The sequence below is a fragment of the Liolophura sinensis genome, chromosome 7 (genome assembly GCF_032854445.1).
Source record: "Liolophura sinensis isolate JHLJ2023 chromosome 7, CUHK_Ljap_v2, whole genome shotgun sequence".
Classification (NCBI taxonomy): domain Eukaryota; kingdom Metazoa; phylum Mollusca; class Polyplacophora; order Chitonida; family Chitonidae; genus Liolophura; species Liolophura sinensis.
In genome coordinates this window covers 55,617,061-55,644,946 of record NC_088301.1, presented here as the reverse complement: position 1 = coordinate 55,644,946, position 27,886 = coordinate 55,617,061, and the positions used below count along the sequence as shown (strand labels likewise).

Genomic DNA, 27,886 nt, shown 5'->3' with positions numbered 1-27,886 from the left:
GGTTCATTCCCCTTTACCCGTCTTATCGCATTAATATTAAAATGTGTAGGCATACCGACTGCAATGACAATCCCTTTATCGGAGGAGGGTAAAGCTCATCTCTCTTGTCAATCGTCTGCAGATTTGAAATTTAATCCCCACAGGTCTTCGCGCATGCCCCTATGTGGCTTGGGAAAAGTGTCCTTCAGTAACTCTTAGCAGAGACCACCCCAATAAGGAATAACCGGTTGCCAAAGCGCGCGATACGGTTTGCCTGGCTAAAACTAAAGTTCTGGTTTATATTGTTACAATATCAGAAAAAAAAAAACCACCGTACAAGAGGCACCTGGCTTTAATGACAATGGAGGTAAGGTTTGATGGGAAAAGAGCTCTAGTGACTGGTGCTGGAAAAGGTAAGATTTTCAACACCTGCATATATACTATAGTATTACAGGTACCCTCTTATACCTATTTACGCTTTCTTCTACTACTACTGAACAACGTTAAGAATGTTGAAAACTATAAGAAGGATTCAATGCTTTTTTTATATACACTTTTCTGTTTGTGGAAACCTGTTGTGTAAACCGGTTGGAGGTCTGCATACCTTCGAGTCTGAATCTATGGTGTCTCGGTACGGGCGTATGCATGCATGGTGTAACGAGTCGGTAGTTGTCTATAAAAGACTATACAGCACATAGCGTAAAACCAGAGCAGCAACGACAGCGTGATAGTTAACATATGTGCGTGACCGGTGAAATACGGTATATTCTCCACTTGTCTCGGTTAGAGTTTCCTTGTCTTAAAGTCAGTAACCCGTCCAATGTGAAGTGAGTGCGACTTTCGATGTTCATAATTCGGAGTGGCAATGATCTTTAAAACGAGGTGAAATTTGCATTCATACATACGATTCATTTTTTTTTTACAAAAACGACATTGTTCCACTCGCATTTGTACATTTACTGCACTACAGAAACAACAGTTTATATGAGTTATGAGTTTTTTGCTTTGAATCCAAAAAAAAAAAGGGTTTAATGCAAAAAATCTGGACGTATTTAAGCAACTTAAAAAACATAGGGTACAATGTATATACAGGTCTACTGTATATGTTATGCATCTTTCATTCTGAGATGCGTTTCTAACTTTTCTGCACCAAGTGACGTGAAATCAACCTGGAAAGAGCATAGTCAAACTAAGGTCAAGTTGTTGCATGCATGATGATTAAATCTGACTACTTATATGTATTTCTAGACTGCTTTCTACGTAATTCTGATGAATTTATACAAGATTTCCCATCAGACCTGTGTGCGCGAGGACAACCTCCTATATATATGTGTGTGTCTCGTATACATTGACTAGAATGTTTCCTAAATGTTATTTTAGAATAGACCAACTGATACCTTTCAGTAAATATCAACCTGTCCAAAATCGGCAGTGATGGTCCTAAAACTTATAAAGTGGGTCGTATTGCTATAACTATTATTTTAACTTTTCCAACCTTTAGAATCGTTTTAACACTATAAACAGTACAGGTACTAGTCTGATATTTACTGAAAGACAATAATTTGAGCTGTTCTTGGTAAGTACAGAGCATTTTTCCAATTATCTCTGTTATACCCTCTTCAGGTAAATATTTGACAATACATACACAATCCACTCTGAAGGAAAATTCAACAAGTCACTTTGGCTATATAGTTGAAAAATGTCTTTCAAAGTGTAGCCAAGGACTATATTAAAGTTTTTATCCATCAATATTTTTGTAATGAATGGTTGTCGTAGTAGGCCCTACGAAGCAACGTAATCAGTCTTAATACCACATGCATAGTGCAAGCAGAAAGGGTGGTCATGACCTGAGGAAAGCGTGTAACTGTACCAATAGCCTATAAGCAGTAATTATCGACGGTCAGGCACTCAAAAAAATCATCGGTAAATGTAGATTTACGATATTCCATCTAGTTTATCCAGATTAAACTGTCATAAAATTGTGTGTAGTCACACCTGACGCCAGTACGTCGATTACAAGTCGGGATATGTGTTGAAATTGATAGACGAATATCAATAGAGTTTTATTTCTATACTTCTATTGGTTTGATGTACTGACTTACAAGGCGCGCGGTCGTGCATCTCTTTCAGGTTTTAAAGACGTTGATATAGGTGCATATATACATGTATACATAGCTGAGAGTGACATATAAGACGCCCGTGTCACATTCACTATTTTATGGAAGCTAGTTCTGACCATGTTTATACGCACACATACAGATACATCAAAATGACAATATAGGTGCAATTTCGTTTTCCGACATTTAATGTGACATAGGTAATTATCTGTTCATACTGTTCATGTGTCCGCTGAATGCTCTGTTTTGAATTATATGAAGAATGTTGTGTTCTCCATGCCCTAATGTAATTAACCATGCAAACTGTGTAAATGTGTGTAATGAATCTTATTTGCATGCTTCACACACACACGATACAATTTCCACACAATATAAATACAGTTAAATTGGTAGGCATGAATAATAGATCTGCAAGATGTGCGTAAATGTTAACTGCATACGTGACAGCGGTTTATTTAAGCATTTTTTACTCGCCAGGCGTAGCTAATGTCATACCTCAGTGTTGACAATGTAAGGTAAATGTTTGTGGCGATATCTTTAAACGTACTGAGCTTAGTTTTAGCACAGGCCTACATCTAAAGCAGAATGACTCGGCGCCAGAGATTTATGCCCATCGCTGATGCGCCGTGTCGAATTAATTACTTAAATTTCACACGACTTTGTTTCTTGAGTATAAACAGTATCTCAAACAGTACTACATGTATTGAGCTTATCAAGTCTGGCGTACAAGTAAAGCAGAATAGCACTTTATTGTCATCAAATTATGTCATTCGAAATGAAATGGCGTCTGAATTCCTCGGCGACCGATTAAGTGCGCTCAGCATAGACCTTTGACATAGGGACGCATACTCCGCACAGCGCATGCGTCCTAAGGAGTATGAGCGGAACAGGGACATTCACATTAATTTAGCATTAGCTGACAATGCCTGCTTGCATGCGATTCACTATATAATGTGCATGAGCTTTCAAGTTTTCCAGTTGTATGTGATGTTGGTCACGTAAACACATACTTGTATACTGTTATTCGAAATTATACATTTATGACTCTATTCATTCAATCTCTGTACAACACATAATTTCTCTTAGTGGCGGTATGTTTCGGAATACCATCATCCCGAAATTGTCACACATGCTTCATTACCTAAGAATAAGTATAACATCTTGTAAATAAATAAAGAATAATTTATTGTTTTATAGATCATGGCACTATGATTTAATTAGAATCATTGCTTTTTATATTGACTTGCATAAAAGAGTCGTGACACTATAATATCAACCTCAAGAAAATGGATAGTGCATTTTTCACAGGCATTGGGCGTCAAGTGGCAATAGCTTTGTCCGAAGCAGGAGCAGAAACTGTAGCTCTGAGCAGAACACAAGGAGATCTTGACACCCTCAAACAAAAGGTATTTTTATTTTTAAAATCTAATTGATGTCTCTAAGTAAACAACAATACGACTGTTGAAATGAGCTGTTGTTAAAATCTTAGACAGTGCTACATATACACCTGCAGAGTTTTAATGCCAATTCTGATTGGAGATCCTCTTGCTCTTTTGCTACTTTCAGTTGAAGAATAAAACTTGTTTCATCATGTACATCGTGTTTCCTAATGATCATATGGTTCACACACATTTTGGCAGACACAAGAATTTAGAATGCATGAACTTATAACTATGTACTTTAAGTATCGAATACATATTGATGCAATAAAGTTAAGTTTCTCTGGATTGTCCCAACTGTTTTGCAGTATCCAAGGATGAAAACTGTTTGTGTTGATTTGGCCGACTGGGATACTACAAGGAGCTGTGTGGAGGATGCAGGGTTTATAGACATCTTAGTGAACAACGCAGGCGTTGGGTCAGTCGGACAATTCGTTGATGTTCCAAAGGAAGAGGTAGACAGGTAAATAATATCACATCTCACAAGCACACCTGTAATTCATGACAGGGGAAGGGACTCCAGACAAGATGATATTGCTCTCTGGAAAATCATCCAGCTGAAGCTTTTCCGAACTTAATTTTCGTGATAAATGTTATTTTCGAAGCCTTATGTCTTCATGGTTTACTTTGCCAGTGGTGATCTGCACACGACCATGTTTTCTATGACACTGTACTAAAGCAAAAAAAAAAACCGTCAATCGAGAAAGATAGTTTAAAAAGTGAAGTTCTATGTTATATATGGAAAAAAACAGACCGCATTAATCCATTTTCTATCAGTGAATTGTAGATTGGAATGGAGATATGTATGGCAGAGTGTGAAGAATACACTTCGGAGATATTCCAAGTCATATAAGTTATTCAGGACAGATATACAACTCTCGTCAATTTCATTTAAAATGAGGCTGTTCTCAAGTTTTCATCTTCAGAGTTGTATGGCTGGTCCTGAACTGTGTGCATACATGGTTGTGCAAGGGTAACTTACGGCATTTTATGCCTTACACTGGCTCACGACTTCATGAAACAACTTGAACTAAGCACACATACACCTAAAACATTACTTTTTCAGGGTTTTGGACATCGACCTCAAGGCAATTATAAACGTCTCACAGGTATGGATTTAATTATTTAAAGCTTATTTGCATGTCTGCTCCCCAAATCTTGAATGACAATTCTGCAATTGCCTTAGCCTATTAAATTTATCAGAGTTTCGAGTGACTCTCTCTGCCCATTCTTTTGTTTGTTTGATGTTTGACATTGCAGTAGACTACAACCTTATCCGCCTTTTTCTTCAGGGCCAACGAATATGGCTTGACGCTAAATCACACGGGACTTATAAGAACTGATGACCTTTGGCAGTATACACATCTGACAATTTATCAATCTGTTGTTATTTCACACATTGTAAAGTAACGAGGTTATTGTTTCAGTATACTATTACAGTTATGATGCAGATCAAAATATGTAACGATGAAGGATATTTAAAGAGAAGGTATAAAATAGCTGATGTCAACCGCATGTGTAGTGATGAGGGTTTTAACAACAAATTAAACACATATACAGACTGCAAGTGAGATGACAAAGTGTCAGCAGATTCATTGACTGCTTGTGGGTTCGACAGTAAGTAACATAAATAACCATGGCCTAGCAGAAAAGATTGCCTGGCAAATATCGCCAGAAACACACTTGTCCTGGGTCAGAAGAGTCCATGACACGCATTTTTGTCACACTGCGACCAGTTCAATGCTTAAAACAGCGCCTAATCTATCTTATCAACCAACAGCCCAGTGGCCAGTTTAACATGGGATCAGCGGTTACTCTTACAGCGATTAACTTCTAACTACTTATCAATAAATCCAATCATCAAACTAAAATTAAAATTGGGGTCATATCAACACTTGCGCGAACAATAGTACACTCGCCGTTCAGTCAGCAAGCCATAGTTGTGGGTGTAGCCCATTTGAAAATTGTATTCGTACTGACTTCAATGACTATCCTGCATATGTGAGTAACAAAATAATTCTCAGACCAGTAGATCATTTTATCAATAGCAGCTAACTGTAATTCGCTTATTAGAATTACTACCAGATACCAGACGACTATCAGAAGAGCCAGCGTTTCATCAGAGACTTAGACACCACATGAACACTTCAGGAAGACGGGCATCAACCCTGAAAGCACGTTTCTTTTAAGCATTATACTACACGCCCCTGGAAACAGCATTATCATCGCACCCAAACCGGTATAAAATACGAGAGGATATGTTCGCCTGTCTGTGATCAATTCTTCTACGTTTTTTTTCGGATTTCCATGAAACTTGGTGGTCACGATGTGATGAATATTTCCCTACGTTTGGAGATACAATTTGGACTCCTATAATGTTCGTCCCAACCAGAGGTGGCCAAAACAGATACACGCTTGATTTACTGGTTCGAAGTCCTGGGAAATCGTGGTCTTCTGGTGTGACTCTTTGTATTAATTTGGACAGACGTCTAAATCGTTACCACACAGAACCAAGGAGGATCAGAATTCGGTGGAATTTCAATGCTCGAAATCTGCTATCTCGGATCATGCAAAGTTGAATTCCCGCACTGCAACAGACTGGTCAAGCGTCGAACCATTGAAAACAAATTTAACCACCAACAAAAAAAGGAAACCATATACAAGTATAGAAATACGACATACAAGTATAGAAATACCAAGGTATGGAAATACGAAAACATGACTCTCCACTCACACGGCCTAGATCCAGTGATCTTATTTCGGCTGATACACGCTACTCGATCCACACCTAAGCCTGTTGGTTGTTTATTTCGTTAATCTGTTGTTTGTAATCTTTCTCACAGTTACCATTTCTGAATAAGTCTTCTCTTTAAATATCCATAGTTGTTATTTGTTGATGATTATACCTGATAACGGTATTATATTCTATATCAAAACGTTGCTTACAGAATAATTATAAGTTTGTTTTTTTCTATCTCATTATATGTTACCTATGTTAACTTAGAATTGCTACTGAAAGAAATTTGATTTGAACAGTGTATTCAAGAATATTTCACATGTATGACGACGGCCAACATTATGGTGGGAGGCAAACGGGCCGAGCCCTGGGGAAACTCGTGACCATTCGCAGGCTGATGAAAGACCTTTCCGTGTAAATATAAGTGTCATGTCCGACATTCGTATACCATTCGTAGTCCAAAAAGGGCATTTCTAGTCGATAATCGCAAGATCCATTTCCAAAACAACGCTTAACACTAACTCCCAAAGACAAAGGTATGTAAGAAATTACACAAATAAGAAATAAAGCCGGTAACACACAAAAGAGAAGCGGTCGTCAGTTTTCAATGATGCCGGGCAGACAGTGGATATTCCAGGCATGAATTCCATATCAAAGTTCGAATTCGTAGTCCATGAATGAGTTCCAGGTCAAATAACAAGGTATCTCAGTCGTACTTTGACTGCAACTGTTCATAAAGGCATGATGCAGATGTAATGAGAATGGCTGCCTTTACAGCCCCTAGCCCCAGGTTACGCGATATTAGATACAGTTCGAAAATGACGAGCATTACAGACCTTAACTGAACAGATTGTGATTCACAAGTAACGGACGATTACGTCTTTCCCGTTAATATGTAAGGATCTCATACTACAAGAGGCGCCATCTATGATGTTGCTGGTGACACATGACATGCTGGTCTGTATAAAAGCTGTCTACCGGAGAAAAAGCCAGCAAGAGCTATACTCAGTGACCACATTTATGAGAGGCCCATGGGCAATTCTGCTTGCTAGCCCCTCAATCACAGAAGCCCCGAAACGAATATAAGGCACAATAATCACAATTTAAATGCACCAGTGTCACGTCCATGCCCATAACAAACTATTGGAAGCCATCCAACATTTGATAATGACTGTCTGAAAATATGCTGCAAACATTATAAATTAATTGCAACGATATAAAACATGCGATTGTCCATTCCCTTTTATGGCGAATCATAAGGGATTTATGTAACTGTCTTTTCAGGTCATAGTGAAAGGTATGATGAAACGAGAAGGCGGAGCAATAGTTAATCTGTCCAGTATTTATGGTCAAAGAGTGTGCGTCGGGTCTGCCATCTACAGTACCACGAAAGCTGCAGTGGAAATGCTGACAAAAGCTATGGCTCTAGAACTAGCACCAAATAAGGTATAAACGCTGCATTTCTTATGTTCATCCAATGAAACAGGGGGTGATATTGGGCCTGTTGATAACACACTTGTATATTGTATTTTTATATCACTTTATCGAAATGCCAAAGAGACAATGCACGACACATGTGCTCAAGTATTACGGGCGTTTTTTTCTTATAAATATTGAGCGTGTATAAGAACCATTTAAATAAGTAGACAAATTTTAAAACCACTTAGTAAGCGAAGTTATCAGATCTTAATTTCACTTAGTAACAAAATCTTGTGACATTTCTCGAAATGCACAGTGATCTAAAGCTTTATATCACAGAGGAAGTGACTTCAGAAAACAAAGTTAGAGAAAACGGATTAAAGAAGTTTTATGAAATTAAGCGAGTACAGATCACTACGATGCAGACAGGATAGACAGAAAGTTAACAGGATAAAATAGAACAAATCAGCCTCTGTGGCTACATGTAATTTACCAGTATCAGAACAGGTGCCATCAGTGATACCACGACCACAATATTGCTTTGAAAGACACAGCTGGAAGCAGAGGAAAGAGAAATGTGGTAGGGTACATATATACAGATACAGAAGGATGTTGGACGTATTATTTGGGTTTGGTATAGTACAAGGCAACCAGATACAATTTGCACTTACACTCTGTGGTGAGGATAGGTGGGGTCACTGGGTGCATCTATACAATCAACTTTAAAAACAAATATATTATCGAACTGTGTCCCATCATCAAAGCTATAACCCCTAGGTTAAATCACGATGTGTCCACCTGTAACATTCAGAACTAAAATCACTGTACTGACGTGGAACTCAGATTCAACGACAAATTGGACAGATAGATTTTGACCAGATTTTATCACCGACGGACAGGTCACTTGTTTAACTGTTCTTACTGATCTTCTCTGTTCTAACAGATACGGGTTAACTGCGTAAGTCCAACGTTTACGTATACTCCTATGACGATGGAAGCAATGTCTGACCCGACATTTTGTAAAGCTGTCCTACCCCGGATTCCTGTCGGTCGTTTTGCAGGTATGTCCACATGTGTCTACAGTTTTCCCTAACGTTGTCTTGACGTGATTTAGAGGACTGAATCCATTCTTTGCTTGCGTATTGGGTTTTGCGCATAAGCATTCATCTATATATGAGAGTAGTTTAGGCTTATTATCAATTACGGTATAGACATGAAACATTGAACACTGTCACACTGTGCAGTCAAATGCAAGAAATCATGGGATTACACAGTATGATTAATAAGAATTGAACAATATTTAAATTTATTTATTTATTATTTAAACAATTTATTTTTTCCTTTTAGAGGTCGATGATGTCGCCAATATGGTCATGTTCCTACTTAGTGAAAAAGCAGCTATGACAACCGGCTCAGTCATTGCAGTAGACGGCGGGCACCTGCTCACATGAAATCATAAATTGACTTTGGGGCGTGGTAAAGATCAGATCTTATGTAAACAAGGGAGCTGAAATACCAATAATACACAGCATAATTCAGCAAATGCGTTTTATTTCCTCCAATCAGACAAATATTGCCGCTTTTGTGAATGGCAATCCAGAACAACAGACAGACACATTGCCATTATAGCGGACATTACCTGTACCTATATTTGATCACCATATAATGTCACAATCTCTTAACCCTTATAAAGACACAATATTTCAGATCAAGAAGCATACATTCATAATTACTCCGCCCATTACATGTAGCCTACTTACATTTACATTCCTCAGAAATAACATGCACTAATTAATCAGAGTTCAACAAATCTCGTGCCTAACTGCCGTAACAAACTGTGCGTCTTCGGTTAATGCGAATTGTTAATGTTCAAGAATCATCTTGGGAGAAGATATATAGCACACGGTGGGATTTATCTAAACCTGCAAAATGTATTCACAATATCGTTTGTCCTTTTTTCATTTTATGTGTGAAGTTTCATCTGGTAAGAGATTTTCAGTAGCTCGACTTTTATCGGCGGCGGACATCCTTTGTTGCTCTTGGAGTTGTACTTTGCGTGCTCTGTACGCCTGTTGGCTCTTGATGAATACTGGGGATGATGTAATGGAATGAGGATAGTTCACCTCTTTGAGATGTCTCTCTAATCCAGAGCGTAAAGAGATTAAAGAGTTCAAGCCATATGTCCCTTTCCGACTGGATGTGACTGTGGCGAGAAAGTCAGCAAGGTAAGAGTCCAGAATATCTGGGGGCAGATGTTCAATGTTCCTCCAATCATTTCTTGGCTCTGTTCTGGCCCAGTTTTCAAATTTGTTCACGTAACACCGTGTCTGGATGGCTCTGTAACGCCGCCTTCCTTGATCTATCACAAACTGTTTCAATGGGGAATTCTGTTCCATACAGCTGATGTCCACTTCCACTGAAAGGCAAAATAAGACAAATGTATCATGAGGCACAGTTCAAATTTAAGATGACAGAGAGACGAACACTCCTCAGCGGTCCGAGTCATCCAGAAATCTGAAGTCAACGCTACATATCCACATTTCATTGCTAATTAGTTTCTGGTCTAAAAAGTCACTGTACAGGACAATACACATATTGGTTGTCTGCCTAATGGTATTATGTATCACTCTATCAACCCAAGCGATAGTGTTGAGTCGGTGGTGAAGCTTTAAGTGGTATCTCAATGTTTTCTCCTGTTGTTTGTTTGCTTGTTTTTTGTTTTATTTTTGTTTTTTTCCTTTTTTTCAAAAATTACATCCAATAAATTATTTCAAGCAGGGAGATACAGTAGCCTATTGATAATCCTATAGAAGACCTAATAAAAAGCCGACAGATGCCAAAATGAAATATTCTACAAATAACCAGAGGCACGAAAGTATGAAGTTTAGATGCCAAACGGAGTATTGCAGGGTTGGATGACGCCTGACTGACAATGTGCTAGGCCTCAGGCTGGAGCACGTGCTGGAGTATGAACAATTGCAGTCTAACTTTATGAACCGTACCAACAATCTAGCTCATCCTTCACCTTCTATCAGCCAGTCAGCATCAATTCATGGTCTTATTGTTCTGGGATTGTGCTCGAATGGGAATAGCTCAGTCTTCCTCATCTCAGTAAGCTTTTCGTGCAATAGGCCAGGTGTGTCATCCAGCATTGACGTTCTCATGCTCTGGAAGCGATGACCACACATTCATTCTCTATGCGTAGCCAGATATTATGCTTCCCGGGTATTTCTATAGGACTACAGTTTGTGAAACAATTGTAAAATACCTTTGCAAGACACATGGTAACTTCATAAAAAAGCAAATCAGAAATGGTTCGACACATTAATGCCACGATTACTTGATGGGTGGAGGAAACCACTGCCAGAGGCAAACCACCCAAGTTACTGACGAACTGTTCCACAGATTTGCACGTCACAAAGAAAGAAGACAAGTGGTCTTCAGCGAACGATGGACCATGGGAAAGGCCTAAGTTGGATTATACTACAGGCTTTAGTTGGACTATGCAAAAGGCTTAAGTTGGCCTATGTAAAAGGCATAGACAGCGGGAATGGAACCATTTACATGCAAAATGCTCTCATAAAATGCATGCATTAATGGGTTTGTTGCAAGTTTTGACATTCTGCCCAAAACTGAAAGAGACACACTAAAAAGTTATACAATCATCTCCATATGTCGGTTATGATGTTTATTGAAAACATGACTGAAATCCTTGAAAAGCTGTTGCACTGACACGGTTCCTTTAGTCATTCATAGGATAATCTATTCTGCTCTACCATATCATAGCTCTACCAAAAGCAGCATGACACTCAACGACAAAAATATGTCACATGCAAATGTCCATATTGATTATGACAACTTTTACACAAGTGCATATATTTAACACTATTATAATTGGGGAGACGACTTTCAGGTCCATAAGGGACTTGACAAGGTCCAAACCGTCACATCTACATATATCGTGGTATATAATATTTTTTCCAATTAACTGAGAATAACGAAAACTCACTTTGAGATGTGAAAACACTTGGAGAACTGAAAACCTTTGGTGGATATGTGAAAGATTTCTTGAAAGACAACTGAAACTTGAACTTCTGGTGGACAACTGAAAAGTCTTGGCGGAAAACTGAAAACCCTTGGTGCAGAGGCGTCGAGAAGAATCGTCATATAACCCGACGCACATATAGCTATGTCTGCTATATGGTAACAAAAATAATAGGTTGATTTTTCAATCCTGTTGAAGTCCTATTACTCACTATGAAAAAGATGGTACAAATTTGAATAAAACATAAATCGAACGTTTCAGCCGACATACGTGTTCTACAACCATCAGTCATTCTGCAGCGAATTTGTGGGCTTCCGTAAAATACATACATCACCATACATTCTCAATTAAGAGGTTTAGTCTTAAGTAAACCATTTTGTTAAGATTGATAAACTCATGTACGAACCAGACAACAGAATGATCGATAATGAGTATAGAAACAACATAGTGTTGCAATGTATGCCTATACATCGTAGATTATATGCTGAGTTCTGCAAAGGACACACTCAGCGCTTCAAGTTTTAATAGTGACACAAAACTGTATTACACCTTGACGTAAGACAGAGGAGTCGCATGTTCATCTTCATGAGTATACATGATTTTCGTATATAGCTCTTCGCCAAATAATTGTCACTATACATGTTCTTCCAGACACGGTGTCTACTTTTTAGTTTTCACCAACAAAAAACTGGGAAGTTCTTCATATCAAATATTTCTCTGCGATTTTTTACGGGAAACTTTACTTGCACCTCGAAAGAAAAATTACAGACCCGTTACTCATATAAAAGACTACAGCTGGAAAGTAATAATATAGGAGCGACTACTGTATGATGCTTAGCAAATTGTAGTACGTAGTTCACTGGTCTAGAATATTTGAAATCAAGGTATAAACATTATTTGAAACTAGTTTGTGTATAAATCACGTTTGTGTTTCACGTAAAACAATCCACGCATATTTATGAATGCTAAGAAACAGCATCTAAAAGTGAATATGTTAAACTTCCGTTTCAGTTCTTTATTTAAGATGTAGCGATTTCTCAATAACAATAACACTAATTGTGGTGGACAGTAAGATACATCCTAACAATATGCTTTCAGACAAATGTGACAGTGTTTCATGTATAATATTTTTAAATGTAAGTATTTACGTAATAAAATTTATACGAAAATTTCTCTTTATTGATGAAACAATCCATACATGTTTTTAAGAAATAAAATATAACCACTTAAATAAGATCTTATACTATAATAAACAATCCATACATGTTTTTAAGAAATAAAATATAACCACTTAAATAAGATTTTTGCGATAATTATCTTCAGGGTTGCTTGATCACTCCAAAAATGAATCATTGATCACTTTATGGACATTTTCAGTTTCATAACTGTAAGAAAAAAAAGAGATGAATTCACATTACAACTCATGGGTTGCGGTACATCTCACTAAACATCAAGGAGGGGTTTTACTAATAACATGAAAAAATTCATTACAACCTTGTTAAGTCTCATTTCATCACAAATGGTCATAAAGGGAGATTATCTTTGCAAGCTTATAAATGCATGCATAATGAAACGCTGCAAGATTGTATCAGTCGTGCTTTTTATCCTGGGATTAGCACATGAATTCTATACTGAAATATAAAGGGGCTTTGCGACTTTTGCAGCGTGCCTATTACAGGATATATAAGACTTTTATTATATGACGATTCTGAATGCAACACACCAAACTCGCTATTATAGTAGAACCTGTATCTACTGCTTGCGTGTATCTAGAAGACTGATATCTTACACAGCATGGGTGTACGGCGTGAGTGGACACATTTACATCTACATCACCTGATCAATGCAAAACCATACAAATCACCTATAATTTCATGGCATCTTCTACTAGCTAATCCGTCTACTGTACTTCTGTTCGTGAAAAATCACGGCGATTTATATGTGAATGATTAGCAGTAATTCACATATAACTTCACACATAACACGTTCAACCATCACTCCTCTGTGCTATACTCATTGTGTACAACTGGGCACGTGTATATCAAGCAACTTAAGACTTAAGCCATAAACTGCAAGCCCTTAAAACGCCACACTCAGAACCGGAAAGAACTCAAATTGCGGTTTGTATATTGTTCTGCAGTTAAGAATCGGTGTACAAATTTTCTAAAGCAAAACATTTAATTTGTAACTGTGCTTGAATATTTGACTTAAGTGTTAAGACGTTTGATAAATACGGTCACAGGGTGACAAGTTGGTGAAAAATTCCATGACACTGTAGGTCGTTTAGGTAATCGCTAAGTTAAGTTTCCATATACAATTCTGTATAAGCATCAGCAATATATGTATTGTACAAGTACCTCACTTGAAATTTGTGGTAATTTTGGCACAGGGAATGCATGTAGGTGACTTGAGCTCGGCATACACGAAAGCTACAGCCACACTCTAATGGTCCTGGTTCCTGAATGGAGGTATATATAGATATATATATCACCGACTGCTGTATATGGACATACACCAGGTAGCTTCAGATGAATCGCGTCGTTCTTTCAATTATTTTTTCAGCTCTCCTGTATACCTAGACTTTTTGTGTCTCAGTGGTCCGACTGTACTTTTTTATTACCCACACAGTAAATTAGCTAATAATAAAAGTCGTGATCAGCATAGTGATTTTACTAACATACTGTTTTCTTACCTGTTAATATGTTTCTAACAAGATCATATTAGTCCCAATATATGTACAAATATTCTTCTCAAATATTCAGAGCTTCAGGTTAAACCATTACTAGCACACCAGAGCCATTCTCTGACAGAGCTATCTATCATACTGATTAATCACCAAAATATTTTGGCCTAATTAATTACATATGTAAAATAATATTGAAAAAAACCCCCACGAGATTAGTCACTCATTGTGACCAGTAAGGATGAAGAAGGTGTGTTTGTGGTTAAAGGTCTGAAAAGGTAATTAAATCAATGCCAGTGATCATAAGGGTATCACCCAACCCTACCAAAAGTATTTCTTTTATGTAAAATGCTGTCTTTCTCAACATCTGCAAGTCTTAATAGTGCATCATGACAGCCCTAACAGTCTTTGTCGGTCATTATCACAAAATGCAAATTCAAGCAGTATCACCTGATGTGCATTTACCTGATGGGCCAACATTACCCACTTGTGGCACAGCGGTTAAACATACCAGAGACACAAGGATACAGTTGTGACAAAAGCTTAAATCGCCGCTTCTGCTACATCACTCAATATAATTTGCCTAACTTATACACCACACACTATTATAACTATTTGATAATGGTAATTCCAAAACTCAAACGGATTCCATGCATTTTGCTCTCACATTTTGCTAACTACTACTGTCAGCGTCCTTGCTGGACTTTCTGTGGGTTGGGGTGCTGTGCGATGCATTATGGATGGCCACTCTTGGCTTCTCTGTGATACATCAAAGCTGCTTTGCTCTTTTGGTGAAGAGTTTGACCTACAGAGCGCAGCAGCAACCTTCAGACTCTCCTGCCGCTGGAGAAACATTGCACGGCTCTTTTGGAAGAGAGAGGAATGTGAGATTGCGTGAGCATAGCCATGCTCCCGGAGATATCTATCAATATTTGAGCGAAGGTTTCGCCATGACCTGTGGTCATAATCCCCACCGTTGGTCTTTGTGACTGACCCAAAGAATGTAAATAAGTAGGCGTCCAGCTCAACTGGTGGGATCTCCTCTATTCTTCTCAACTCTGGAAGATCTCTGTTCTGCAACCATCTCTGAAGTATGCCAGCTGCACAGGCGGCATTTTTGCTTCCTGTAGATGTTTCCCTTCTTTGCGGTGTTGAAGGCATGCTGTAAGGGTCCAAGTCTGCTAATCCTCGCAAGTCTTCTGGTATTGTCCCTGGAACGGCCAAGGGAAAAACTCAGAACAGAATACTAAAGAAGAATTTTGCGAAGTAAAGACATACTTTTTGAAGGTCTACATGTGACCAGAATAAAATATATTTGTCTTTGTGCAAATATTAATATTATCATGAAAAATGAATTTCTATGTGTACTGTAGGCTCCTAAAGTTATGTTACTGTCAACCTGACTTATATGCAAAACACTAGGTCTTTCAATGCAAGAATCCAAAACATTCTCAAAAACACTGATCCAACCATCTCTGTTCAACAAACTGAAGAAAACCCCTTAAACTTTATGGTGGTGTTCTCAGGGAGTATGACAAGCCCAGTCTGCCGACTACAAATTGAAACACAAGAAGACAAGCTTAGGAGCCTCAGCAATCGACAAAGTTTGTGCAGAATTAAGATGTTTCTGTAATTCTTCATTCTGTGTAATGAAGTCTTGATAGGGCAGAAAGTTTATGACTTCACTCGACATATGAGTTAATATATATTTATCATGCCGTAAGTATAACTGCAATATTCTCTAATTATCTAACAGTGCCTTGTGTTCCTCTTCGGTCGTACATGGATCAGTATGTCTGCAGTCTGCGCATGGCCATGGGTATCCCCTCTAGGTTCCTCCAATCATAATGCTGCCCACCCTCATATAAGTGAAATATTCTTAGGTATGTACATAAAGCACCAATGAAATAAATAAGTAAAAAAATAAAACTAACAGTGTCTTAATACTTAACCACACAACAGAGAGGGCTTTAATTGGTCACTTTGTTTTGCACTTTGTTTCGAGAATCTGTTTGGTACTTTGCAGAGTTAGCCTCACACTAACTAATGATGGAAGAGCCTGAAACACACTCAAGCCAATAAGCTTTGAGACATGATCACCAGAGTCTTCTAACACCTGCAGGGCTTTGACAAATAGCAAATATTTGACAAATGTAAGCATGTTTACAACTGTTTTTAATAAACGTCATCTCAACTGGACTACAATCTAGATGCAAGCAGCATATCATCATTATATGCATGTAGGTTGTATGGCTATTAATATCTTCCCTTGAGTGTGAACTCACACACGTTTATGTATACTTAATACATGTATATCTCAGAGCAATGCATGTGATTCTGAAATGATGGATGTCTCAGCATTTCCCTTCTTTACAATAACATAAGCATGTCACAAATGAGTCAAATTTTACTTTTTTCCATGCTCCAGACCACATGCCCCAAATTGCGTCATCAGATGTGGGAAATTCAAGCATTTTAAGACACCTCTTTTCCCAAAAGGAAAAGTACTGTCTGTGAGTCAAGCTTATTTATCAGACTAAATTTAGTTATTATTTTACCTTTCTTTGGTTTATGGTTGAGTAAATCAGCCACAAAACCTCAATTTAAGTTAACAGACTACACAGAAAACAATTTGTAGTCTGTTCAGTCACGATATCAACTTATACCTGCAAAAGCTGGAAAATCAAGTTGTACATAAACAGCAAAGTGAACAATTTTCATCTTTCCTGTGTCACACATGATACATGTATATGTAGACTATGATGCATAACAATGACATCTAGTGGAGATAAATGTGTATCAAGGTAAACAATCAGGATCCTCTGTAAGCCCATAAATTCTTGTGATACTGGTTTATAAAACAAATTCCTGAGTCAATGCAACTATCAGTCCTCGTAGATTATACTGTACTTAAATATGATAAAGATATGAAAAATGTAACAAATTTAAAAAAAGGCGACTGATGCATAAATACTGAGAATGAGACGCAAGTTGCCACAAACATACACTGCATACTTTTAGCAATTCTAATTATCCAGAGATGTATTTATGTCATGTTTTTATGTCTATTCCACATAAACATTCAAAAAGAATGTAAAACATACTAGCATCTTTATAGGTATACTCTATTTCAACTACATGTTCAAAATCTCCAATTAACTCCTTTAATTTACAGAAAAGTGATATTATATTGTTTCTGTTGTTTCTATACTATGAGTTTTCTAACACACAAGTGCCGCCTTGATGCCCAAAGTAATCTTATATGAGCCACTCGACTTTATTCGAGATGACTGATCAAATCTGTCAATCAATGAACCATATTTTGCGAAAAACAAAACAAATTGCACAATTTAAGATCTAAATACTTTAATAAAGGCAATACTGAAATATATTCAAATCTACTCTCCTCATATACCGGTAATGAACTAAGCCAGGATGTTTGCAAATACATAAAGGCAGAATATCATATGTATATAAATGGTATCCAACTAGTGACTAGAAAAAAAATTACCCAAAATAATTACACAAAACTCACATCAACCACTGCTACAAATGGCTAGATTGTTAGCTTCCTTTGTTCATGTCAGCATGTTCTGAGTATGGTAAAAAAACCAGCTTTTGATATCTCAGAGACAAATTTCCATGTAGTCAATATTTTAAATAAACAGGTTTATAAGACATTCAAAAAATGTCAACAACAAAAAGATGCCGAGACCTCTTCAATGTGGAATTCTTCAGTGTGTTCAACACAACATGTTCCTCAATTCACTGTAAACTGGCAAAAGCATGAAGATAACACATTTTTAAACTAAAATCTGTTCAGTATTTCAAAATCAACAGATAAGGGATAATCTAAATGCTTGAAATCTAACGCTATGAAACTAAAACAAGAAAATGTTTCAAGGAAGGGAAGAAAGCCAAACAGGAAATGAATAAGAACAGATGGGAAACTCAGGAAATTCCCTGACCGACATTCTCACTGTCATCATTAACACATATTTTGTCTTTTTTAACGGACCAATATTTAACAGTTAGTACTGAATTTTGGGAGAATGCTGAGCCAACTCCAACTGACATTTTCTCGTTCTAAATGCTAGTGAGCTTTTGTTGAAGAAGACAGACTTTGTGATAGACACAGGGTAGCCAGTTTTCTTGAGGTGGCTCTCTAGACAAGTTCTTAGTAAGTGTAGTGATCTTGGGTAATAATCTCCTCCATCTTTCTTCTTGATTGTGGTGAAAAAATCAGCCAACAAATCGTCCAGTTCTTCCGGAGGAATTTCTTCAATTTGACGACTGTCACCTGGACTTTTTCGACGGAACCAGCGGCCAAATATGCTGACTGCACTGCTAGCATTTTTGACATATTGGGAAGTTTCTTTTGGGCATCTTGCTGCTACGCGGGGAACATTCCGATAGGTGGAAGAGTTGTGGGAGGAGTTGAGGGAAGAGGATGGCAGGGCGGGATCAGGACTAGCTCCATACATGTACATCAATGATGTGTGTAAAACCTCGTCTACTTCCGCAACAGTCATTCTGCCCTCCATGGCCAGGTGTGACACAGACCCAGTTTCTGGCAATGAAAGGAGGAGACATTGTGAAGTCCGTGTTACATCCAATCTATATCCATCTTATTCAGCAGCTGCACACGACAAATATTATGCATCTTGAGGCACACATTTTTTTCTCTACTACTGCCTAAGAAAGATACTTGGCATATAAAATTTGTATCCACATTGCTAAATGCACACTTGAACGACAACAAAGCTCTTATGGTCAGTGTTTCCTATGAGCAGATAACATGTACATGTATATTGCATCAGTAATAAACTACATGCAAATACTTCTTTTATTATCTTCAAAAATTAATGAATTCTCTTTAACTGTATATGTGTTACATTATATGAAGACGTGAAAATGTTTCTCACAGGCTTTCTAATGGGCAAAGCCGCATGATGGCATTTTTATACCCATACACACGCATCTCTGAACTTTCACAAATGGTTATGTATAAATGTGATATGTGCATGTGTAAATGTGACTACATGTGCATGCGTAAATGTGACTACATGTGCATGCATAAATGTGACTACATGTGCATGTGTAAACGTGACAACATGTGCATGTATAATAGTTTCAATAAGTTTTGCCAAAAAGATTAAGTGTGGCAAGCAAGTAACAGATATACATGTAAATACTGCTTCGATAACCCCTATGCTTATATTACAATAATCCCTACAGATCTATAATATAGTCATGCTATATACATGTATAGCATGCAAATAAACCTATTAGTTGTTACTAACATGTAAGTTAAATGTACCCTATAATACACTGTGATCTGATTTATGTGTTCAATATTAGCTTTTAGTATGCGTGTCTTTAACCCACTGTTTTGTGTATGGCTTGTAATTTGTCAAACTAAGTTTGGGAGCCCAAACATTTCCTGGATCAAAAATTACTATAGATATGGACCTGGCCATAGGGGAGTTTTTTAACACACCCATTTCTTGGCACTCTTCTGCCACCCATAGTCAGACATGCATGTACATGTGAGCACATCATTACAATAACAACTTAAGCTACATGTATTTGCATAAGTCCTTTGATAATATTAAGACTGCTTCGATGGCCTAATGGTGATAGCGTCCTCCTTGAAGTCCAGGAGATAAAGGAATAAAACCCAAGCCGGGTCATAACAAAGATTTTAAAAATGGTACTTGTTGCACAATTATAATGTGACTGGGTGGGGTGTCATGTTTGGTGTCTTTGGCATTACACTTTGGTAACGGCAGCACATTGGCAGCATGGACTCGCCTTGCCACAAGAAGACACCGTATATGTACACACACCTGATGACTCCTCCTCATCACATGACTGAAAAATTGGTAAGTACAAAGAAAAACCCTAAGCATACATACTAATGTTAACATTTATAACTTGTCCATTTGTAGAATGGAATGATGAACGAGAAGAAATATTCTTAGAAATTAACTCGGTTCAAGCTTGAGAACTGAAGTGACACTGCAAGAAGTACCACCACACAGAACCGTAACTTTATATGTACATCTAATTATAACTAACTGAGCTCCAAAGCTTAACCAGAGAAGTCATTTCTTGAAGACTAGACTTACATCAGAATCCTATAAATGATCACCTTAGTTAACACACAAAGAACATTATTTCGGCCTAAAATACTGTACTTTGCAACTGTGGGAAAATGACCTAAAATTATCACCATTTTGAAGCCAAAAGGGAATTTCTACAGGCAAGTAAACGCCATGAAGTATAACTGAAACTTACATTTTCCACTCTACCTTCCAAATAAACCCTAAAACACCACTCTAAGATATAGAAAAAAAAAATCCCTAAATTCAGAAATATGTGCAATTCAGTCAATCATGGGTGAATTGGTAATTTATAGCTGTGAAAAAAAATACACATCACTTGAAAGGCCGTTTTGTTTAGCATACATGCACAATTTAAATATCTTTAAAGTCTGCAAATTCTATGACAGTATTCACTATGACTGGCTTCACACATACCCTAAGTGACGTTAAATTCCGACCATAACAAACTTTCCCTTTTTCCTGATCCTGAGAGTTCTATTGATATTAGAAAGGTGTTTTGGGGTTTGCTTGCAATATGCGATGATATTCTATTGGAAAATTGTAAGTTTCAGGACAGAAATAAAATTTTTTGACATTTATTAACCTATAAAAATGCAATTTTGTTGGCAAAATTTTAGGTCATTTAGGGTATCCTCATTTAGTCCACATCATAGTCCAGTGTATGATCAATCGCACATGAGATGAACAAAATGCACCAAAAGTGACACCTACATGCACTAAACCAAAACTGTCATGGTACATGTACCTTTGAAAAAGCAGTGGAAAGCAATATAGAATAATGTTGTGAAAAGTAATTATCAAGAAACTCTTACTTGACAATCACAACATGTTGCGAAAGTGACCTCCACATCTTACCACCCTATTTGTCTACAGGCTCAAGAAAATGACCCTTACATATTCACAAGCAAGGTATATTGAACAAAAACTAAATATTTAGCAACAATTAATCAGCTTGTGCAATGTATCCTTTTGTTGCTGAAGGACTAAATCAGATTTGAAGAGCATAAAAGAGGTAAATGAAATTTCCCGAGCACATTATTTATTTGAATGGGCTGTAATCCCGTATTGAAGGATACTATACAATAGAGGTCAGCTGGAAGAAGCTGAAGAGCACCCCTACTCTTGGCTGAGTTCCACAACCATATCAGCTGTATTCAAGCAAAGAAGCAATGCTTAAAAAGCTTAATGATCAAGAGAGCCCATGGGTGCTAAATTGTCTGTTTAACTTTAAATGTGTCCAAAAGCCAAGGATGTATTACCACATAGTTAAGCAAGCTACTCCTAAGTTCTTGGCCTTTCTGGGTACTACTGCATGCTTCAGAACTATCCTACCCAACAATACATAGAGTATCAGTGCTACAGTTATTTATTTTTTCACAGGGAGTGCGGTAATCTCAACTTTCCAAGAGAGGTAGTAACGAGTAGGCCAGTACACATTTTTTGAAATATTCAACACTGTGGGTCCCCAGCAAATAATACACCTGGAAAGTACGAAGTTGATCAAGTGAAAGGGGGTGGAGAAAATCACATGCATGCATGTATACATAGGCCTACATCATGTACAAAGATACTATATCCTTTGTATTTACATATACAAGTTGCCTAGATGTACATGTAGATTGCCCAGAATAGCCATACTTACGACTTGCCATAAATTTCTAAAGTAAAGTAATTATTTCAGCTTTTCCTCAAGAAGAATTAATTTTAAAAAAGTTCGTAAATAATACTAAATAAATAAGAGTTCCCAAAAACAAACATACATGTGCATACAATGAAATAAAGGGGCGTTACTGGCTCATTAGACAGGGTTCGTACAGGTATACGAAAATGAAATTCAAAGGGTTTTCCAGGAGTTTTTTGTCATTTTACAGCCTAGATTAAACATACCATGGTGCAAATTCTAGACTATGTTTTAAGTCTGAATTATAGATGCTTTAATTTACATGCATGTATGTTGAATAGTACACTTGCTTTTGCAAGAAATATCTGCCCTTCACCTCTGTAATGCGACAAATTCTTTGCTCCGTAAAAAAAAAAGAATGCTATACATCATTATGCAGGGCTTCCTCTGGGTCAGTATTTTTTTCAGTCAGTCACTTTAGCCACTCATCAGATTTTGTAGTAAATACTATTTTTCCTTAGTGGCCATGACTCTTGTAGGTCTCCCTCTGTAATTCGTTTTTACCTGCCTTGGTGTAACTGCTAGAATCAGTTTGGTCTCTTCTAGCTATATCTAGAGTTTATCAAATGAGGGCAATTTAGAACAATTGCCCTCAAAAATCAATCCTTTTTTCAACCTATCTTTAGGAATATGTAAAATGTAATTTCCTCTATAAAAAAAATTTGTTACGAAATTAATTTGTAAGTTCAGTTTATTTAAATGCAGCATTATGATCGGTACACTGGAGTAACACAGTCTGACAGGAGAAAACCAGACGACACAACGTAGACATTTATGTAACAGCACATATTTTGAAACGTTTAATTTACTTCAGATCCAAAAAAAAATAGTTTATTAAGTAGAAAAGTTTAAATTTTTCATGAGAGATAACTTCATTTACAGGTGTAACTCTACCTTGATTTATTTCCCTTGATGATAATGCCATGATTCTCATTTGTTATTTAACAAAAGTGATTTCAAGCTTTATATAATGTAAGTCAACTTGCATCAATGCTGAACCCCTTTTGTAGATTTCTGCCCACTATTCGCCATACCCATATGCATTTGTTGTTGTTTCGCCAAGATGAGGTCGTTTGAAGTGAAAGAAAGTGGATTATTTTTTTCATAACTAAAATTGCGAAAATCTGCTAAAAACTGTCATGATAGATTTTGTATAACGTTTGTATTTTTTTTAAGTAAAAAATTTCTCACCAAAACATTCAAATTTTATCGCCATTTCAAAGAATTGTTCCAAATTTGCGACAATGGCAAGTGCCAGTGGAAACCCTAATTATGGGAGAATTATCAGCAAGCTCCCGATATACAAACACGTCTTTGTCACGCTAGCAACTGTCGTCTTGGGGTCAAAATATGCTAAGATGGTTGTTGATATAGGCCTACCCTAATTCCTATACCTTTTCGCATATGAAATACCGATAGCAGCTTTTAGTGGAATTCATGAACATTTTTAATTTGGTTTTGGAGACAAAACTACATTGGTTAGATTCGCCAATTTCAGGGCTTCACAAGCAAAGTAATTTTATCCATCTACATATAATAATGCCTTCAGAATATGCTTGAATAAACACCTTGCAAACATGCAAAAAGCTAATTAAGGTTGAAGAATTACAGCATACGCTCAATCCAAATGGACAAAAGAGGACAAAATGTATTATTTTGTGCTTTAATTTTTGGCAGTATGTAGTACAAATGTTGTATTTCGTTGCATTAGCTTCTCTTGCATGAACATGCATACGTCAGAAACTAGACGTCTGAGAGCGATATTAGGACCAGTTTGTGAAATATAGTGGCAGAACTTGCAGAATAGCAACCTAAATGACCATTTTTTATCCATTGCTACATCTTCTTTGTGGTAAACACTAGAGAATGTCACAGACAAATATCACTGTATTCATTCTTCATGACTGTGGTTGGTGGAACACGAGCTTTTGCTTACAATGTCTGAAAACTAACACACGGTGGAGACTGTTCACTATGGAGATTTACTTTTCGATTTTCACAGGACTGTCTGCTATTTTCACATGGCTACCAATTTAGGTTTGGTTTCCCACCTTTGTCTATGATTTGCACATTCCTTTTCTGCGACATGAAATTGGCTTACAAGTGCATTAACCAATCAGCCATGCTGTAGTTTCTGAACTGTTACATAGGTAAAAAATGAATGGAATTATGGAATCAAGATGGCAGGTTGAAAAGACTTATTTGGCTGTACTAAAAAGTATACACTTGAAATTCTAACAGTCCAAAGTGGGGAACTGTGTTGAAGGTTCATTCTTAACTATCCAAGATGATGTCATTGAGTCACCAGTCAAAGTACATTTCATACTTTAACTCATGTCCACCATAACTTACAGGTGAGCTGCAAAGATTTTTAATTAACCAATGAAAATATGTTACATGACAACATGGCGATATAACAGAAGTTATAACCAATGGTTATAGTAAACGTGATAAATGCGGTGGCAGCATATTTTTCAGTCCCGCGAGTTGGAGCTAGTATGAAGCAGGGCCTTAAGTCATTGTGATGCCAAAACAATACTGTAGCACAAAAAAATGTCTAGAATGTTACAATTTTATTAGTTTTCATTGAAATGTCATTAAAATGTCAATAAAATGTGACATCACGATCAGTTGGGAAATTAACATTTGACGTTAATTAAAATACTTCAAAGTCCTGCTTCCGGGCATTCACAGGTCCCCATTGCAGTCGCATGTATGTGAGATCATGTCACTGCAACTGATGTTTACTATATCCACTGGTTATAATCTTGGCTAATACAATGTCATGTAATCAAAACTATGAACATATTCTCCTTAGTTAATTCTACATGTCATCTATTTTTTGCACTGTTTCAACCAGAAATAATTGTAAAAATACATGTTAAAAATAAATGAATACTTTTCACCAAGAAAACTTTTTTTAATATTTAGACAAAACTGTTTACCACAATTTTATAAAAATTGAAAGTTCACATTTAATGTATGGGTATACGGAATAAAGAAAAAATCAAATAAACACTTAATATGGACAAGCCCAACTTATGACTCTGACTGTTTGTTGTACCTACAGTACCATATCCCAAACTTGTTTCCTACATATCCATAAATATTTCAGCAAGTTCAACTCCTTCACTCGCCTGAACTTCACAAAGATGGAGGCCCAGCTCATACACAAACTGGGCTCCTGGGACACACATGCCCATCGATTGGCTCGGAAAACAGCCGCCATTTTGGCAACTTGGAATCAGCGAACAGGTTGAGGTTGCTGGAATATGGATGGATATTACCGTTAAGATGATCAACAGCTTGGGATTTTATCAGTCGGGTGCCCTGGGATGCTAAGCACTGTAATGGAGTAACTGGACAGGCTTGGGAGGTTAGTAATCAACAGTTTTCTGACTACGAGAGGCCCTATGAGTGTAGTCTTGAGGCTTATGGTGAGAGAAAACAAAGAAAACCAAGTGGGAACCTTCCCACGTACAACCTAAGAAGAAGCCAACATAAGCTGGACTTGAACTCACAGAGAAGTTTTGGCTACATTTATTACACGTTTCTTTGGAAACGTTCTGCTGTTAACATATTTCTCTGATCTACATATACTTAAACTGAACTCCTTTACAAAATCCAAATGAACTCATTTATACTCACCACTTTGTTCTGTATCACCAGACAAAACAACAGTTTCAGGTGGAGACCTGACATCTGGCTCACTTGATTCAGCATGTTGCTGTAGGTCTGCCTCAGTTTTTATGTTGTCACATGTTCTACTGTTCTCATTATTAACTGCAACTGAAGAACTGTCTGAGCCTTCTCCAGCATTTATTATAGACATAAGGCTTTCATTTGGTAATGTACTGCTATCTGCCTCCTTGCCACCAAATCGTCTTTGCTTAGTCTTATCTTGAGAATGTACATACTCTGACCGGGCTACAGTTTCTGAGGCTCTTCGCTTTCTGTCCTGTTGGCTAATTCCAACACCAGCACTTTTATGAAGATGTAGGCCGACAGGAAACACATCTGAATTATGCATTTCCCTCATTGAATTGGTAGATAATCGGTTATGGAGAGCCGAGACTGATTGCACTAAAGAGTTATGGTTTCCCAAAGATCCTCTACCAGGCAGTTTCAGTGCTGCCTTTTCCTGAGCCATCCTTTTAGCGAGTAAAGCACTCAATATGCCTTTCAGCCACATTGGATCAGGTGTTTCACCAGAGCAATCTGCAATGTAAATTTTTGTTTGGTTTTGTTTTGTTTTTTTTTTATTGGAGATATCAAATGCATCACCATACACTATACACATACTAAAACTAGATGGTGTATTTTACAATTTCGTATTTAAAGTATGTGACATCTGAGGACGCTAATTATAATATTAAACAGGAGCATGAGATTTGTTATTACCTTTAGGATATCAACCATGTAAAGTGAAACATACCCAATGAAATGGAGCCTTTCAATTTATACTCTGCTAGTCGGAGATCCACCCAGACAGCAAACTGTGAAAGGATATCTGGTTCACTACAGAGTTCTCCAATGATGGAGGCAAATTTGAACTGTACTCGCTCCAGTGTCACACCCATGTTTGGAGAAGATGCACATGAAGTGTTTCTTTATTGATGAAGTCTCTGAAAAAGGAACAGAAAAACAATACTTGTAACTTTTGGACAGTAAAATTAGTAGATGTAAAACTTCAGTGAGAAAATCTGAATTCAGATATTTTCTAACTCTTTGTCTTCTCTGTAAACATGTAATATTATAATAATACATAATATATAATATATTACAACACTTTCTAATCAAAATTATGAAAGAGAACCCTTTTCCTACATATGTATGTCAGCTTGTTTGTATTTTGTATTAGGTGTTAACTCACCTTTGTAAACAATTTTTTTCGGTATTTCTATGATGCATGGGATTTTGTAACTGCAGTTTTTTTGATATTATGACAATGTATCAAACGATCATTTTCTTTCCAGTGTGGCTGTAGCAAGTGGATCATTATTAATAAAAGAAAACAATGAGTGCACAAACTCTTAAATGCCTATCACAAACCCAATGCACAGATAAATATTATGCGAGTTTGGTAATAGATATATATGATATATATGCTTTTGTATCATGCCTTAAAGAATATCATCATTTCATTATTTGCAGCACTCCAACTTCTTCTCTAAACTCCTTTAGTCTGCAACGCTCTTGAGATCTGAATGAGCACAGGCAGGCCACCTGGTGTTCTTAATTGTTTCAGCCTGGCATGAGGCAAGGTGGTCAAGCCAGGCCAGCCAATCAGTGCACTTACTGATTTCAGTGTTGCCAGCTTGGTCCATCAGATTATGTATGGAAGGTTGTAGCACACACTTTTGAACTTAAAAAGTTCAATCAGTCCTAGTCTAGGGGGGAATTTATACATGGTGCATACCTGGTGTCATTTGGGGTGTTCATGTTTTCTCTTCCAGACGGGACATACTAAATATCAATCAACAGAAACAATATGCTGGACTCTGTCTCAAAATTATATAATAATAAAACACTGTGAGGCAGGACTTAAGATATACTGTACTGTTGGTCTACTACTGATAAACTGACGGATGGAGAGCCACAAAGTAAGAGCTTGCAGAATTGGGTGTATTAAATAGCAACCCCTTACTTTTTATCTGC

General features: G+C 37.2%; 2 protein-coding genes across 2 annotated transcripts; one reads left to right on the top strand and one right to left on the bottom strand.

Annotated features, from left to right (window-relative positions):
• The first annotated feature begins 263 nt into the window (after positions 1-263).
• LOC135471487 (L-xylulose reductase-like) lies at positions 264-10,082 on the top strand. Its single transcript, XM_064750743.1, has 7 exons — positions 264-392; positions 3,405-3,502; positions 3,844-3,998; positions 4,602-4,644; positions 7,557-7,718; positions 8,635-8,752; positions 9,039-10,082. Exons 1-7 carry the CDS (start codon positions 335-337, stop codon positions 9,140-9,142), a joined length of 738 nt encoding a protein of 245 aa, XP_064606813.1. The 5' UTR covers positions 264-334; the 3' UTR covers positions 9,143-10,082.
• LOC135471486 (uncharacterized) lies at positions 9,650-26,810 on the bottom strand. Its single transcript, XM_064750742.1, has 3 exons — positions 26,664-26,810; positions 25,877-26,446; positions 9,650-10,107 (listed from the first exon to the last, which is right to left on the bottom strand). Exons 1-3 carry the CDS (start codon positions 26,806-26,808, stop codon positions 9,650-9,652), a joined length of 1,173 nt encoding a protein of 390 aa, XP_064606812.1. The 5' UTR covers positions 26,809-26,810.
• Positions 26,811-27,886: the final 1,076 nt, after the last annotated feature.